The sequence below is a fragment of the Anabrus simplex genome, chromosome 1 (assembly GCF_040414725.1).
Source record: "Anabrus simplex isolate iqAnaSimp1 chromosome 1, ASM4041472v1, whole genome shotgun sequence".
Classification (NCBI taxonomy): domain Eukaryota; kingdom Metazoa; phylum Arthropoda; class Insecta; order Orthoptera; family Tettigoniidae; genus Anabrus; species Anabrus simplex.
Window position 1 is genome coordinate 1791306666 of NC_090265.1, and position 18507 is coordinate 1791325172.

The 18507-nt window shown below is 36.1% G+C and overlaps 1 protein-coding gene across 2 annotated transcripts in view; it reads right to left on the reverse strand.

Annotated features, from left to right (window-relative positions):
* Nucleotides 1–18507, reverse strand: part of LOC136858771 (tubulin polyglutamylase ttll-4) — a 407488-nt gene that overhangs the window by 231574 nt on the left and 157407 nt on the right. For both annotated transcript variants that reach the window (XM_067138563.2, XM_067138562.2), the window contains exons 10-11: nucleotides 1800–1926; nucleotides 1450–1666 (exon numbers count right to left, since the gene is read on the reverse strand). In XM_067138563.2, coding sequence (XP_066994664.2) covers nucleotides 1450–1666; nucleotides 1800–1926 — 344 coding nt within the window. The remainder of the gene's footprint in view (nucleotides 1–1449; nucleotides 1667–1799; nucleotides 1927–18507) is intronic.

The following is an 18507-nucleotide window of genomic DNA, read 5'->3' on the forward strand; positions in this document are numbered from 1 at the left end:
TTTATAGACAGCAGGAATATTTTCGTGATGAATCGTTGTATTGTAAAGATAGCTGGAACAGGTATTGCCGGCAAATTTTCAACGGGTTCTCGTCGATGTTATGATGCCAATTTTAAGTTAATGGCTACTAAACACTCGGAAATGTATAATAATTGTGCAGCCGAAAGAAAATACGGCATAGGCCTAACTAAAGCAATATTCGGCGTTACCGTGAAGACAAAGATAGCTTAAAATGAGTACTGCACAAAAAATGTATTCAGTGGCCTGCAACAAGGACGCTTTAAAAAAGTCGAAGAGGAAATTGTGAGGTATGTGCACAAAAATGCAAGGGCAGAATTGCCATACCGCGGCGCAATTAACTCGTTCGTTGACCTTCAAAGTCCGCGATTAAGACCTATTTGTACATGCTAGCCGCTGAAGTTGACCAAATGCAGCAAGCAAGACGTGCGTGTAGCGCCTGAGTGAAAGAAACAGTTTTATAGTAAGCAAGAATATTTTCCTGATGGATCGTCATATTGTAGAGACGCGTGGAATGTGTATTGCCGGCAAACATTCAAGGAGTTCCCTTTGATATTATGATGCCAATTTTAAGTTAATGGTTATTAAACCCGCTGAAAGAAAGCATAATTGTACGGCCGCAAAAAAAAAAAAAAAAAAAAAACACGGCATAACTAAAGCCAATGCTCGGCGTCTACAAACAGTCTAAAATGCGTACTGTATAAGAAAGACATTCGTATGATTGTACAAAGCACTTTTTAAGCCTGATTAAAATTTTTTTGAAGGAAAAAGTGGGGGTCGTCTTGGATTTGGTGAAATGCGGTAATATATATTTTTCAGAATGAAATTAAACACACGCTTTCACGTAGTATCGGATTTCGAAAAGCACACAAGTAGCCGTAGTGTGGATATTATCCGCAAAAACGCAGTTTTGAACAAACTGATTGCTATTTCATACTGATTTTAATGTATGGGGGTTTTCCCGACTTTTACAAAAAATCGGATATAACGACAATCCGCTATAGCGAGTAAATTTTTCGCCGTTATGAAATTATCGCTATAACGGACTTCTACTGTATTCCTTTTTTTTGCTTTTAAACCATGTCAACCTAACTGGGAAAAATTAGGAAACGAGAGAGAGTGTTATGCACAAGTACATAAGGTATAACCCCAAATTGCTACTGCTCTATTGAAGGAGATAAAATGCCAAACCCTGAAGAGGTGAATAATTGCCAGAGTTAACTGTCTTACGAGCCATCCGATATACAACAGGTGATTTTGAAATAAAGAAATACAGAATAAAAAGTCATTTTCTTCAGTGATAATTTTGTGGTTAAGTAAATATGGTGGTGGATTTGATGGGCAAAACAATTGGATGAACAGACTCTGAGTAATGTAGAAACTGTTCACAAAAGGACTTTTACGTTACCAAATAAAATAAAACTAACTGACCTCCAAAAGCCAGGGCTTTAAAGTCTCATCCAACAACACATCAATTCCAAACAACTCATAAGAACAATAACGAGACATGAGATTTGCTCGAGTCAGTTGGTTGATGGATGATTCCCCACTGATTATGGTCTTTATCACCAGGTCCACCAAACTGGTCCATAACCCCTTTACATCAACTCCATCTTTCTCCAAGTAGGTCCACAGCGATTTTACAGTCCTATAAAAAATACAATAAAAAAGGGCAAGATAGATTTTAGCCACCATAAACGATTTGCATTTGTATAATAGCCAGGACAATACAGTTCAAATATATATGGTTTTGTTAAATCAATTATTTTTGGAATACTTACCATTTGTGTCCCATACAGGCGGAGGCATCCTCATTCTGAGTATACTGGCTGCTTAATTTGTTAATGCTGTAGTTGGTAAGATGCATGTAACGATCTCCTAAGCAAGCCATGTCGGATGAATACTTCACTAAAAACAAAATTGTTCATTATTGCATTTTGACAAAGTTATGATTAGGCTTGATGTTATGAATACTGTGGACAAATGCCTCTCCTCTATTTCTAGCACTGTATACTATTTATAAGAATTTCAATTGTATTTTAAAGTTCTTTGATAATATATAAATAGACAAGTCAGCAAAAATGGCATGTATCTTCACTTCATCATTATCACAATAGTTCTGGTGTCAAAACTCAGAAACAAACCAGGAAACAGCAGCGTAGCCAGGATCAGCCGATGGGGGGGGGGATTATAGTTACAAAATGCTGACAGAACATAATGAAGGTGCATGTGTGGTGCGAGGATGCATGACTTGTCACTATAAGGACACTGATATAAGTGAATTATGTTGATATTGATATTGCAGTACATTACAAGATCTTACATTAAAATACAGAACAAGAGCAACATAGTCAAGGTCAACAGTTTTACAGCGAGTTGTATTGCAAGCTGTCCACTTCATGACCGTATCGATGAATTCAATCAACAAATTAATTTTAAACACCACCTAATCGATACTTATATGAAAGAGGCAAGCCATAAATTCACTAACATTAAACAAGATCTTCAAGTCTTATGAACAACCGAGAAAATATCCACATTATTCTCAACAAATTAGAAAACAAAGAATGGAATTTAAATGAAACGAATGACCAAAGTGGTTTCTTTCTGCTTTACATTGCACTGACACAGATAGGTCTTGCGGCGACGATGAGACAGGAAAGGGCTAGGAGTGGGAAGGAATCGGCCGTGGCCTTAAGGTACAGCCCCAGCATTTGCCTGCTGTGAAAATGGGAAACCACGGAAAACCATCTTCAGGGCTGCCGACAGTGGGATTTGAACCTACTATCTCCCAAATACTGGATACTGGCCGCACTTACGTGACTGCAGGTATCGAGCCCCTCTCTCCGGCGATTCGTACTAACGACCAAACTGTGACACATTGCTATAACACTAGGTCGTATACACGAAAACAGTCCCAAGGTGGCGGAGTATAAACACCATTCCAGAAAGGTGAGTTAAAGCAACATACCCCTTATCACCGTCTTCTTTCCGAAGTCAAACTAAATTAGAACAATTTCGTTAATGATACATTTTAACATTTTACAATCTTTCTGCTGGTTGCAGATCGTGAGGCAAGCTGCTCAAATCTGAGGACCGCCTTTTCACGCAACTTAATAGAGAAGTCACCATAGGACCATTGTAAATTAACAGTTCAACACAACCTGTTACTAAAAATAAAAAGGAACCTTCAAGGAAGATAACCAACACAACAGACAAACAATAAGAAACTTGAAGACTGTTACACTGCACACGTCTATTTTAACATAAGCAAGATTAAGCCACCTAGTGTTTTTATAAAATGTGCCTAATTACAGATGAAGATTTTTTAAATATGTTCAATTAGAAAGTAAGTTTTTTAATATTACCATAGACGCGAATTGTAATATAGGTACCTTTTTACACACAACAGCACTAAAATCCCCCCCAAATTTCAAGCGCTTTAAGCAACAGTTGTAAGTTCCCATGGGAAAGATATTTAACATTTTAATGTACTTACTAATCAAATTGTTTCATCTAAGCTACCTTTAAAGACAGCTGCAGATGACCACAACGTGGTCGAAACATGTCCTGTATATGATAATGTTTTTATAATTCTGCCAAAAGGCAATAAATAAAGTATCGATTAGGTGGTGTATTAAATTAATTTGTTAATTTGCTGAGCGAGTTGTATGTCGAGTTTACAATATATCAAATTTTTGAGGCTTCTTACAGAACAGATTCAACAGATCTGTTAGTTCTACCATTACAGCGAAACCTCGTTAATTAGAATTCTTTGGGACACAAAAATCGGACTTCGAATTACGTGATTTTGAATTAACCGCCAGCTCATAATTCAGAAATGCCAACCCTTGCTGCGTCACAATGTATTCTAAAGTCCATTAACCTTCTGCACTCCTATGTCGAGTGCGGTTCGACATTAAAATATCAGACTTGCGCTCCGATGTCGAGCTCCACTCGACATGACATATCTCGTACTTTCAGCGCTCGTGTGATGACTGTGCCGTGTTCTGGTATTGTAGAGCTATCTAACGGTCTCTGAGAGAACACGTTTTCCTATTTACAATAGGTCGCGGGAATTGTGGCAACTTTTTTAAGCTCTGTTATTCTCGAATGTTTATACAAGTTCACAGATGATGTTGTTTGAATGTAAACATGGCTTCTGCTTCGTCTTCACTCACGGAACTGGATATTTTAGAACAGTTAGTTATTCATTAGTGAATAATGTAAGTGAAAGTGAACAAAGTGATAGTGATAATGAAACCGGAGGTGGTGGTGCTCCTCCATACCAACGGCACGAGTGGAAAGCTGGCAATCTTGATTTACCTGCATTCTCATTCAATGAAACAATTTGTGGATACAAAGCATCAGGTAGGAACAATCCCTCAACATGTTACAGAATTTTTCAACTTATTTTTAGTGATGAGTTATTCAAGCAAATTGCCGACGAGACCAACAGATATGCTCAAGTCAAAATTCAGAAAGTGACACCACTTACAAGGCATTCAGCTTGGTGGGGTTGGACTGATGTTACCGTAAACGAAATGAAGGCTTCCCATGGAGTTTTACTGAATATGGCAAAGCTGAAAAACGACAGAATACAGGATTTCTTTTCAAGAGGTTGGTTAGAATCGTCCAGTTTTTTTTTTTTTTTTTTTTTTTTTTTTTTTTTTTTTTAGCCGCAAAAGATTTTTTTTGATATTCTGGGCTCTGCATGTTTCTGCTCCAGATTCAGCAATCCATTTGAATCCTCAAGTTAGGTCTCGAATTAGCAAGGTCAAGTACGTTTTGGACTATATCAGTGAAAAATTCTTGGAAATTTATGCACCACATAAATATCTAGCAGATAGGGAATCTGCCACCTGGGCGACTGCCCTAAATGCAGATCAGTAGTGATTGATTGATTGAACAATGTCTTTCAAGAGGCCGTGTGTTATTGAAGATGTACAATCCGCAGAAGCCTACTAAATCGGGACTCAGAGTTTACATAATATCCGATTCTACAAATGGATATGTGTGTAGTCTTATTCCTTACTACGGTTCTGCAACTACAGAATCTTTGATTCGACTGGACTTGGCTTTCACAGAAAGAATCCTGCTTCAGTTAGTCGCTAATGTTACAAATGCAACATGTCAGTCTGGGTACCCTGTCTACACTGGTCGTCTCTATACAGGTGTTACTCTCGCTGATGAATTACCGAAGCAAAAGATCCATATCACTGGAACAATTCTACCGAATCGCAAGCACTTGCCAAATGGGATCCGGAAGAAAAATCTGCGCCTAAAGAAGCATGAAGTCAATTGCTTACGCACAGAACAATGATGGTTCTGGGATAGCATGACAAGCGCACAGTACTGATGCCTTCAACATCTGGAAACAATTCAACCTCAGTTATTGTCAGAAAGAAGAGAAACTGTGTTGAACAATTAGAACAATTAGAGAAACCAAACGTAATTGTTGACTACACAGCACATATGGGAGGCGTTGATCGCTCGGACCACTACACATCAAGCTACGCTTTTTTAGTGAAAAGCTTGAAATGGTGGCGGAAATTGTACTTCTGGCTATTGGAAGTGGCAATAGTCAATAGCTTTTTGCTCTACAAAGATTACTGTACCACGAATCGCACAAAACCTTCCAAAAACAGATGATCAGCGAGTTGGTTGGCGAAGTATACAACAAAGGTCAAAAGCGAGGAAGACCATCTACTTCTGATGTTGAAGAACGTTTGAATGGTAAACTGCATATCATCAACAAGCTGCCTGGAAAATATCACAAAAATGAAATATGATTGTATACTTATAATCTTACAAACACCCCTAAACCAAACAAAACTACAGCCCAATGGGAATTCCGCCTACCAAGCAACAATTGCTCGGTCCGAAGACCTGCAGATTACGAAGGTGACGTATGATCAGTGTGGCAAATCCTCTCGGCAGTTATTCCTGGCTCTCTAGACCGGGGTCGCCATCTCACCATTAAACAGCTCCTCAGTTAAATGTAATCGTAGAATGAGTGAACCTGGAACCAGCCCTCATATCCAGGTAAAACTGCCTGACCTGGCCTCGAATTGAACCCGGGCCCTCCGGGTGAGAGGCAGGCAAGTTAGATCACTGGGCCGGCTTCAAATATTAATTACCGGTACGCGACTTAAAAATCTCAAAACTTTACATCCAGTATTACTGGGGAAACTTCGTCAGTTTTCTCTAAAAACTTCTTTCAGTTCAGTCACCGGTATACTGTTCGTATTACATGTAATGAGTCTCGTTATGATAGCCGTATTGGAGTATAGAATGTAAAACTTTCAAACAAATTTATTCAAAAAACACAATTTTAATACTTTACAATCTTTAAGTTTAAGATACAAATACTACATATATGTTAAAATGGGACATGTTTCGCTTAGGCTTTGTAAGCATCTTTTAAGCAGATTGTAAAGTATTAGAATGGTGGTTTTTTAATAAATTTGTTTGAAAGTTTTACATTCTATACTCCAATACGGCTACCATAATGAGACTCATAACATGTAATATAACAGGCAACCAGGCAACAGGCAAATATGAAAAACAGATATCTTAATCTTAAAACTCAAGGTCCACAAAATCTCCAGGGATATCTATTTTTTAAAAGAATGTTTGAAGCTTGGATTAATTCCAAAGTTTTTAAGACGCTTACAAAGAGAAACATTCCTTCTTATAATTTACAAAATACCCAGAAAAGAGTTAATGATATTTGGATGAGAAATGAGGTCAAATTACATTACAAAAAGAAATCACTTTTGAATCCACAACTTTACAGAACACATTTGGAAACTTCAAGTATGCCCCCCTTAGAATGGGACTTTTTTCAAATTTGTTAATGACAAAGTATCAGTTATAATAAATAAAAAACAAGAAACCCTGGCTAAGAAATTGGAACTCCTAAAGGAAACGCAATTAGCTAACTCCTCTAAAACAACCAAGTCACATTTGCCTCATTTAAATGATATTCCTATGACAGTTAATCTGTCTAACACTAGTTTTTCGGACAGTGAAATGGCTCTCCTAAATAAACGGTTGAAATTCAATTGGCATAATCCTAATAATACGGACAACTCAATCACCACAATTGCCGAAATTGAGTCCAATATTTCAAAACTTCCCGTTGATAAACAAAATGTCAAATACGAAATAAAAAAGAAACTCCCTTCTTTAGCAAATAAACTAAGATCCAAGTCCGATCCGATTCTCGAGAAACAGATACACGAGATAAAGAGTAAAATTAAGAAGAATATAATCGTTATGAAAGCAGACAAAGGGTCCACAACCATGTTGCTTAATAAAGATGACTACATAAAAAATACCGAAGACTTCTTTTCTGCAAATCACATACCATAATAAATAAAGACCCAATCCCTAAAATCCAACGAGATTTAAAGAATTTATTGAAAAATTCGTCCTTTCTTTTACAAGAACACGAATGCCACAAGCTCATTTTAATGAATCCTAAACTGCCAACGGCCAAAGCCTTACCAAAAATTCATAAAAACGAATTACCTGTATGCCCTGTCATAAACTGCAGAAACAGCCCCACTTACAATGTCTCTAAATTCTTACACAGTTTCTTGAGTAAACACTTTAAATTCAATAACCTTGCCTATGTCAAAAATTCCATTGATTTTTGCGAAAAACTCTTACATTTAAATTACAATACAATCATATAATGGTTCCATATGACATTGTCAATATGTATTCAAATATACCTATAAACAAAACTATCAACATCATTAAAACTAATCTTTCAAAACAGAATAACCTAAGTAAATCCAAAATAGAAGAATCCATTAATCTACTAAAATTTGTTCTAAACAATAACTTTTTCACTTTTAACGACAAGATCTACCATCAAAAGGGCCTCGCAATGGGCGACCCAATTTCGGGTATTCTTGACAATATTTTCATGGACAACCTAGAAACGAATAAGATAATTAACAGAATCAATGGTCTTCAATTGTGGCTGAGATTTGTAGATGACACATTAGTTATTATCGACAAACATCGGAATAACAGTGAAAATATATTTAAGTATCTCAATGACCTTGACAATAACATAATTCACTAAAGACGACGAATCCAATAATTCTTTAAATTTCTTGCATTTAAATTTAACAAGGGCTCAGGAAAAATTTATATCATCATAAAAGGAAAGAAAAATTCCATCTAATCAATACATTTATTTTCTTGTAAAGTATTACAATCTAGGACCGGTTTCGACCTATATCAGAATCACATTTGCATTTCTATCTTATACCTCTGAAAGACCTTCATGATATATTGCTTCATAATTTTCAGTGAAAACTTATCTTAAAAACTTACAAATTTCTAAGCGTTGTGTTAAAATTAAAAATTAAAATTACAAAACTTTGTCTATTATATACATGCCCTTTGGCTGACAGAATGCGTCCTTGGGTTGATTAAGCATCTATCTTAGGTATTGTTGCTTATTCTGTTGAATCAATTCCCTTTTATACTTATGTACAATCGTGAATAGACTATCATTAAAATTTGATAAATAAAGCTTGCGTGATAATTATAATAAAATATCATGTTACATCTTTATACCATATTGCTGGAGTGATATTATTTAATTTTTAATTTTAACACAACTCTTAGAAATTTGTAAGTTTTTAAGATAAGTTTTCACTGAAAATTATGAAACAATATATCATGAAGGTCTTTCAGAGGTATAAGATAGAAATGCAAATATGATTCTGATATAGCTGAGGATGACCTATGAAGGGTCGAAACCGGTCCTAGATTGTAATACTTTACAAGAAAATAAATGTATTGATTAGGTGGAATTTTTCTTTCCTTTTATGACGATTGGTAAATGTCAATACGGAAAATGAAATTCATAAATAAAATTTTTAAAAAAAATTTATATTCCAAATTTACAGGAAACCTTCGTCCGCTCCGTTGACTATAAGGAAGAATTCTTTGCATCCACATTCTCATAAGCAGGTGACTTTTTACAGTTTAATTCACAGGGCTCTAAAAGTCCCACTTTCTAATGCTAACAGAAAGAAAGAATTTGGTTACATTAAAGATTTAGCTGAATTCAACGGCTACAAAGGAGATATGGTCAATAAAATTATAGGTAAAATCAAACTAAAACCCGCTACAAAATTAACTCCCGAAAAACCTGAAAAAACAAGTTTTGCTGCTTTTACCTTTACTAACCCGGCTATATACCGTATAACCAATCCGCTAAAGAAATATGACGTCAAAATCACGTATAAAACTCATAACACAAATCGTAATATATTTTTAACTCCAATACCGTAAATTCATAAAACAATAAATTTTCGAATTCCGGAATTTATAGACTCAAATGCGCCAGATGTAACTTTACGTACATAGGACAAACCAGACGCAGTTCCAAAACTAGATATTTGGAACATTACAATGCTTCAAAACATAGAAAATATTCCGCTATGAGCAATCATATGAAGGATACCGGCCATAACTTTACCGCGATTGAACAAGACCTTCATATTATTAAACACGTCAACATGAGTAAACTGATGACAGAGTTTGAAAACGATTACATTTTTCTAGACCAGCATTTTAACATTAATAGTAATCTAAATACTGTTCTTGACACAAATAGCCCATTAATTGAACAAATCCCTAAATTACTCACAGCCTTCAACATGAATACAAATAATTTCATGAAAATATTTAATTATAAACACGTCAGCAATATCCCTAACGCAATAGTAGCCACTCCCAAGTCACCGATTCACGCCACACCCCCTCCGTCTACTCCTAATGTCCTCAATGCTCCGCCTACCTCCCCTCTCCTGACTCATTCTCCGCCTTCACAGACACACCCCTACAATACGCGTAGCAGTAGAATAACAATATCAATCAATCAATACTGATCTGCATTTAGGACAGTCGCCCAGGTGGCAGATTCCCTCTGTTGCTTTCCTAGCCTTTTCCTAAATGATTTCAAAGAAATTGGAAATTTATTGAACATCTCCCTTGGTAAGTTATTCCAATCCCTAACTCCCCTTCCTATAAATGAATATTTGCCCCAGTTTGTCCTCTTGAATTCCAACTTTATCTTCATATTGTGATCTCTCCTACTTTTATAAACGCCACTCAAACTTATTTGTCTACTAATGCCATTCCACGCCATCTCTCCGCTGACAGCTCGGAACACACCACTTAGGCAAAGATATCAAGGATAATTTAATAAAAAAACCACCTATTCAATACTTTCCACGTTTAATGTGGTTATTATCTACATGATTTTATGTAGACTTATTTGGTCAGGTACATGTTTCACCCATTATTTTGGGCATCTTCAGCCTGTAAACAACCTTTAGGTCAAGGTTTGGGACCTTATTTAACCAATATATACATTATATACATTATATACAATATATACAAACATTAATGAACTCTTAAGATGGGTAACATAAGTTAATACAGTTAAGTTTTTTGGTCCTAATCTATCTAATATGAAAAATGTCCAAAACTAAATTGGATCTTCTTTTCGGTAAAGAGGATTACATATCGGGGTTTATGTGACCCCTGTATCATATTAAGTTCTTGACGTACCGTGTCTGGTGACAGCATGTGTCGTCAACAATAAGTGGAGATTTGAACTGTAGGTTGGTGAAGATTGAAAATATAAATTTAAATTAAATGTGTTTTAACTTGGCAGTTCTATTCTGGTTAACTTAAAATGTTGAAAAATAAAAATAAAATGAAACGGATCTTCTTTTTTATCATAAGTCTTGAGAAAGGGTGATATTAAAACTGGGGCTTATTTGACCCACGATTTTCATTTTCATGTTCTTGACGTAACTAATATTTAAATGTGTTGTAACATACCACTTAGTCGAGCAGCTCTTCTTCTTTCTCTCAATTCTTCCCAACCCAAACTTTGCAACATTTTTGTAACACTACTCTTTTGTCGGAAATCACCCAGAACAAATCGAGCTGCTTTCCTTTGGATTTTTTCCAGTTCCTGAATCAGGTAATCCTGGTGAGGGTCCCATACACTGGAACCATACTCTAGTTGGGGTCTTACCAGAGACTTATATGCCCTCTCCTTTACATCCTTACTACAACCCCTAAACACCCTCATAACCATGTGCAGAGATCTGTACCCTTTATTTACAATCCCATTTATGTGATTACCCCAATGAAGATCTTTCCTTATATTAACACCTAGATACTTACAATGATCCCCAAAAGGAACTTTCACCCCATCAATACAGTAATTAAAACTGAGAGGACTTTTCCTATTTGTGAAACTCACAACCTGACTTTTAACCCCGTTTATCAACATACTATTGCCTGTGTCCATCTCACAACATTTTCAAGGTCACGTTGCAGTTGCTCACAATCTTGTAACTTATTTATCACTCTATAGAGAAAACATCATCCGCAAAAAGCCTTACCTCCGATTCCACTCCTTTACTCATATCATTTATATATATATAAGAAAACAAAAAGGTCCGATAATACTGCCTTGAGGAATTCCCCTCTTAAATTATTACAGGGTCAGATAAAGCTTCACCTACTCTAACTCTCTGAGATCTATTTTCTAGAAATATAGCAACCCATTCAGTCACTCTTTTGTCTAGTCCAATTGCACTCATTTTTGCCAGTAGTCTCCCATAATCCACCCTATCAAATGCTTTAGACAGGTCAATCGTGATACAGTCCATTTGACCTCCAGAATCCAAGATATCTGCTATATCTTGCTGGAATCCTACAAGTTGAGTTTCAGTGGAATAACCTTTCCTAAAACCGAACTGCCTTCTATCGAACCAGTTATTAATTTCACAAACATGTCTAATATAATGAGAAAGAATGCCTTCCCAAAGCTTACATACAATGCATGTCAAACTTACTGGTCTGTAATTTTCAGCTTTATGTCTATCACCCTTTCCTTTATACACAGGGGCTACTATAGCAACTCTCCATTCATCTGGTATAGCTCCTCTGACCAAACAATAATCAAATAAGTATTTCAGATATGGTACTATGTCCCAACCCATTGTCTTTAGTATATCCCCTGAAATCTGATCAATTCCAGCCGCTTTTCTAGTTTTTTACTTTTGTATCTTATTGTAAATGTCATTGTTATCATATGTAAATTTTAATACTTTTTTAGCCTTAGTCTCCTCCTCTATCTGGACATTATCCTTGTAACCAACTATCTTTACATACTGCTGACTGAATATTTCTGCCTTTTAAAGATCCTCACATACACACTCCCCTTGTTCATTAATTATTCCTGGAATGTCCTTCTTGGAACCTGTTTCTGCCTTAAAATACTTAACCCTTTGGCTTTCAAGGTAATGATCTATCGGTACCCACGGGTCCTGCGAAAACTGTCAGGGTAACGATCCGTCGTTACCTGCCTTTATTATAATTATTTCATTATTTACGCGCCAAATAGCATTTTTTTGCAAGCAATAAGAAGAGTACAGTTTTATCTCACGTTATACTCCGCGGGAACTGCCGGCTAAACGTATTTATCGTTATTCTTGAGGTCTGAAACATGTGCTCACTGGAGTTCCATGTCTTGTTTACATCGTGGTTGGCAGCAAACTTGCGTTCATTTCTCTCCGTTTTCATTCATTATTATATAGTGAAATTAGGCTGTATCGTAGGCAATATATTTAGTTTACTTGTTAGTTCATTATTGAAATAGTTTTCTTAGGTAATTAGGTGCATAGTGATAATGAAGTGTAAGATACAGTTCATTAGGTTAGGCCTAGTTATTTATCGCACGCGACATGGCGAAGAGTGTTCATTTAGCTGACAATGATATCACTGAATATCTTGAAAATTATTCAAATGATGGTGATGTTTCTCTGTCTGAATTGCATGGTAATATCTGTGGTATGTCCTCCGCTCTCTTCGCCCAGCGCCAGCCAGCCGCACGCACGCAAGCGTGGATCATTCGAGACTCGACGCGCAATCTTCAGTGCGCGTGTTACGTCGTGTGCAGTATATAAGGAGCTCCCTGTCTGTCACTCATGAGGATTCTCCCCAGTGTCCTGCTCCAGAATACACTGAAAGTCGAACACGGAGGCTACTCCTCTTAAAAATGTGTCTCGACCAGGTGGAAGGAATTCTGTTAGTATGAGGTTTCACCTCAGGTCACTACTCCACTTTCCCGTTCCTTCATCCATGTCGAGCCCCGATGTTGTATGCCACACATCCCCAAGCTCACTCCAGCTCCGACACACACATTAGATTCTCTAATGGTGAACCTAGCTTTCATTTAGTAAAAGCTTATGAACTCAGACACTTCAAGTTAGAAGGATCTCTCTTAGCTAATCTATGCTAGTGCAAATGATAGTTTTCAACTATCACGAACTATATCTTTCCCAAGAACTATCTTTTCAAGATAGCAGTGAGTGTAAATACATTCAGTGTACATAGTGTATAGAAACAGAAACTCTCTGAAGATTAATCGTCTACTTTGCTTCAAGACAATTTTATGTTTTATCCCTGTACATACTGTAGAATTCTGTGTGAAGCAAATAAATAAGTTGTGTTCTTGTAAACCTTATCTTGTTTACAACAATATCTTCATTGGTGAGTCTTTTATATTAGATTTAAGAAATGTGTGTTTTATGCACAAATGGCTGACATTTTTCAGTGTTACATCACTTTAAAAATTTTAATCTATCCTTGGATGTAATGGACATAGAATCGTGATATTTACCATGATAGTAAACAATAATATAGCCTTCCTACTGACATGAATAACAAACTCGGATTGTGAATACTATTTCCTAGAATTACTTCCAAACTTTCAATATCTGAAATTTATAACTTTGCTTCTATATTTATTATTTTTTATCATTAAACGCTTTTGGTTTACGGAAATGACTTGCATGCAGTGATACTAATTGATGTATATTCAATAAGTTTGCCAACTTTCATGTTGATATCTTCATTGGTGTGTCTTCAATGCAATTTTAAAAGAAGTGTATGCATAGTGTGCTAAATATGGCTGTCAGTTTTCACACATCCATCAGCTGAGAGCTTGAAAGCGAAAGGGCTAAACATACCCTTCCATTTTTCACTAAAATTTGTATGACTGCCAATTATGCTTGCCATCATGTTATCCTTAGCTGCCTTCTTTGCTAGATTCAATTTTCTAGTAAGTTCCTTCAGTTTCTCCTTACTTCCACAGCCATTTCTGACTATTTCTTTCCAGTCTGCACCTCCTTCTTAGTCCCTTTATTTCTCTATTATAATAAGGTGGAACTTTACCATTCCTTACCACCCTTACAGGTACAAACCTGTTTTCGCATTCCTCAACAATTTTTTTAAACCCATCCCAGAGTTTGTTTACATTTTTATTTACCGTTTTCCACCAATCATAGTTACTTTTTAGAAACTGCCTTATGCCTGCTTTATCAGCCATATGGTACTGCCTAATAGTCCTACTTTTAAGACCTTCCTTTCTATCACATTTATTTTTAACTACGACAAAAACAGCTTCGTGATCACTAATACCATCTATTACTTCAGTTTCCCTATAGAGCTCATCTGGTTTTATCAGCACCACATCCAGGATATTTTTCCCTCTGGTTGGTTCCATCACTTTCTGAATCAGCTGTCCTTCCCATATTAACTTACTTGCCATTTGTTGGTCATGCTTCCTGTCGTTCGCATTTCCTTCCCAATTGACATCTGGCAAATTCAGATCTCCCGCTACAATCACATTTCTTTCCATGTCGTTTCCCACATAGCTGACTATCCTATCAAATAATTCCGATCGTCTCAAACAACCAACAAGGCTAGTCACCTCTCTGTCAACACTAGGGGTAAGCGTTGTTAAACTTCCACTCATTAATAGAATGTTCTCTATGTTTCAAACCTCTCATTTATTTTCTTACACATTTCAGTTTTCAACACGCGCTACATTGCGAATTCTTCTACATCTAAGGCTTTTTGGAACACCCTATTTATTGAATCTACGCTAAACAGCTCAAGACTACAATCTATTACAAAGATTATTGCAGGAGAGACAACACCTCTATACTGATGCTTCAAGCGCCTTTTGACCTTATCACGCAACCACTTGGATTTAACAACTCTACTGTAATTCTACGTACCTGATTCTCAATCAACAACGTTCGAAGATTTATTTTACGATATTTTAATTAATCCACTCTTTATTAATATCAAATAATCTGTACAATCCGAATGTATGTCAGATCATTATGACTATGTCTCATTCTACAAATAACCAACTTGTACTTTTTTAGACAAACACTAGTATTCATTCCTTGTACATATAATACAAGTTCATTATTGAATTTTAGTTGCATTTTAAGCATCGCTTTCTCCATGGACTAGATTTTCATGACTGTTTTATCTTGTATTAAAGCATGTATTATACTTTAATGAGGAACACAGTTCAGGGCCCTGACTTAGCTTTAGATTAAGTATGGCTGAAGATGCTTACAAAGCCTAAGCGAAACATGTCCCATTTTAACATATATGTAGTATTTGCATCTTAAACTTAAAGATTGTAAAGTATAGGAATGGTGCTTTTTAATAAATTTGTTTGGAAGTTTTACAAACTGTTCGTAGTTACAAAAAAGGATAAGGTTTACACCTGTTCAATACAATAAACCTGGAATCAGCCCTCATATCATATCACATATTTGTTATCAGATAATAAATATTCTAATAATTTCACTATTTTATTGTATTGACCAGGTGGAAACCTTTACCCTTTTCTGTAACAGTAAATTTTGATTCAATCATCATCATCATCATCATCATTTCCCTTTATCCAGCTGTAGCCGGGTAGGGGCAAATATGGTTCCTCTCCACTTTCTTCGGTCTTTCCACCACTCCTCCTCCAACACTGTGTCCCAGTCCAGGTTTCTTTCTATAATGCTGCGTTGGATGGTATCCTTCCATCACACTCGTGGTCGTCCACGGCCTCTCCTTCCTTGAATTTGCATTTCCATCACCTTTTTTGGCATTCTTTCGTCGCTCATTCGCTTTATGTGCCCAAACCATCTTAGTCGGCTCTTCTCTATTCTATCATTCATTTTTTCCACTCCAATTTCTTCCTGGATTTTCTCATTCCTTATTTTGTCTCTTCTACTCTTCTGTATCATACTCCTCAAGAATTTCATTTCGGCTGCCTGTATTCGACTCTTATCCTTCTTTGTCATTGTCCAAGTTTCTGCTCCGTAAGTGACCTTGAGCTCACCTGGGAAGTACATCTTGTTCATAGTATCCTTTGCTTCCATTGGCACATCTTTGTCCCATAACATATTTCTTACACTATGATAGAAACAACTTCCAGCTTGAATCCTTTTACTAATCTCAGCATCCAGTCGAACATTCTCCATTAATTCACTCCCCAGGTATTTAAACATTTCCACTACTTTCAGGGACTTGTCTGCAAGTCTAATCTGACCTTTCCCTTCTTTCTCCCCTCTAGTCATAACAAGAGTTTTACTCTTTTCTACACTTATTTTCAATCCACATTCTTCGATCTTCCCATTCACCACATTCAACTGTTCAATATGGGCCATAAAATGAAATTCTTGACATTAAATACTGTTCGTAGTCAGTTTATGGAATTTATGTACCACGTAAATTAGCCTACATCAACCTTTAAAGGTTATGTTGAACTACAGAATATGGTTTTGAATGGAAGTATCGATTCTCAAGTTCTCGAATGCATTATATTCAATTCTGCACGTCACTAATGACAATCAAATTGGAAAGAGGAAAAATATAATTAACACTTCCGAAATTACGGTTATTCGCGACCTTGAGCTCACCTGGGAAGTACGCTCCCTGTACAAGTTGGTACAAGTTCGAAATTATACAAAGTTTTAAATTGTAACATGCGCAAATAAAGCGACTGTGGTTTTTATACCTTAACACAAAAATGTGAAATTCATAGTGTTATATTAGGACCAAAACAGTAATAGTATCCTTTGCTTCCATTGGCACATCTTTGTCCCATAACATATTTCTTACACTATGATAGAAACAACTTCCAGCTTGAATCCTTTTACTAATCTCAGCATCCAGTCGAACATTCTCCATTAATTCACTCCCCAGGTATTTAAACATTTCCACTACTTCCAGGGACTTGTCTGCAAGTATCTGGTATCGATAACATAATCGTATTGCAAGAGACTATCCTCATTTTTTTTCCGTATTGAAAGTCTATTAAAAGGAGAATAATAAAACTTAGATTTCCACCTATTCAATACTTAAAAAAAGCAAATACAAATTTAGGATCTCATCTTTACTTTATTGCTTGATTGTTAAAACATAGGACATGTTTACTTCATTTTCTGAACATCTTCAGCCATAAATAATTTTACAAGGTTGATAGGTAACATTGTTCCAGAACTTGCCGTTAACAAACTTATCAATAACCAACTATAAGAAACCCTATTAAATATAAATCGTTTATATATTACGTCTTCTAATTAAGAATGATATGACAATTTGTTGAGTTTGAAATTAAAACTCATTGCCTGTTAGTTGGTTTCTGTATAACTACATTTACAATCTATTAAACTGCTGAATGCCTTAAAAATTTTGTTGTTTGAACATAAAAAACATTTTGTTAAAATCTGGCGTAAACTTTTCCATGTGTTATACCATATAGAAATGAAATCTTAATACACACTCAAAACAGCTGAGTTTAGGTGTAAGTATTATTCTGTTCGTCCACAAAATGTCTAAACTGATGCGCCATATTGATTATAGGTTATGAATATTGTAACACTTTAAAATATTTAACATCAGAATTGTTGAATTTACAATTTTCTTGTAGTCTTAACTAGTGTATGACAATCTTATGAACGTAAGCAGGGTCTAAGTCACATGGGGACACTCAAGCTTTGGTGATAGATGAGTAGTAATTTCTTCCAAGCTATGTAAGTAAGCCTGTTGACATATCTGTAACAGGGAAATATATGTAAGAATATGCTAAATGGTGTGATGTCGGAAAACTAACGTTTGAAGGATCAGCACTTACCCCTTCTACTCCCGCCTACGTTTACGCTAGTGCTCTCAGCTGTTTGACGACTGCTTGTCGTTCTACTTGAACTTCTTGTGTTGTATATGTGTCTCCGTAACTGCGGGGCATTGGGAGGGGAGGTAGCAGAGGGCAGCGTCCTAGCGAATGGCGTGATTCGTGGAGAGGAATGTTCAGAAGTAGTGTAGGAGGGAGTATATGTACTCGTAGAATGACTCTTATTATTATCCGAAATAAAAATGTTTGCAAATTCTGTGCTATCGAGTTTGAATGTTTGTATTAACTTCGGTATTTTTTCAATTGATGGTTTTTTTAATTTCTATTTCGTCATTCAAGTTTTTATCTCTGCTGAAGTGTTTGTCTAGGTGGATATATATGTTCTCCAGTTCATTCATCAATTTTCCTTTATCGATCTTTCTGATTATTTTAAAATC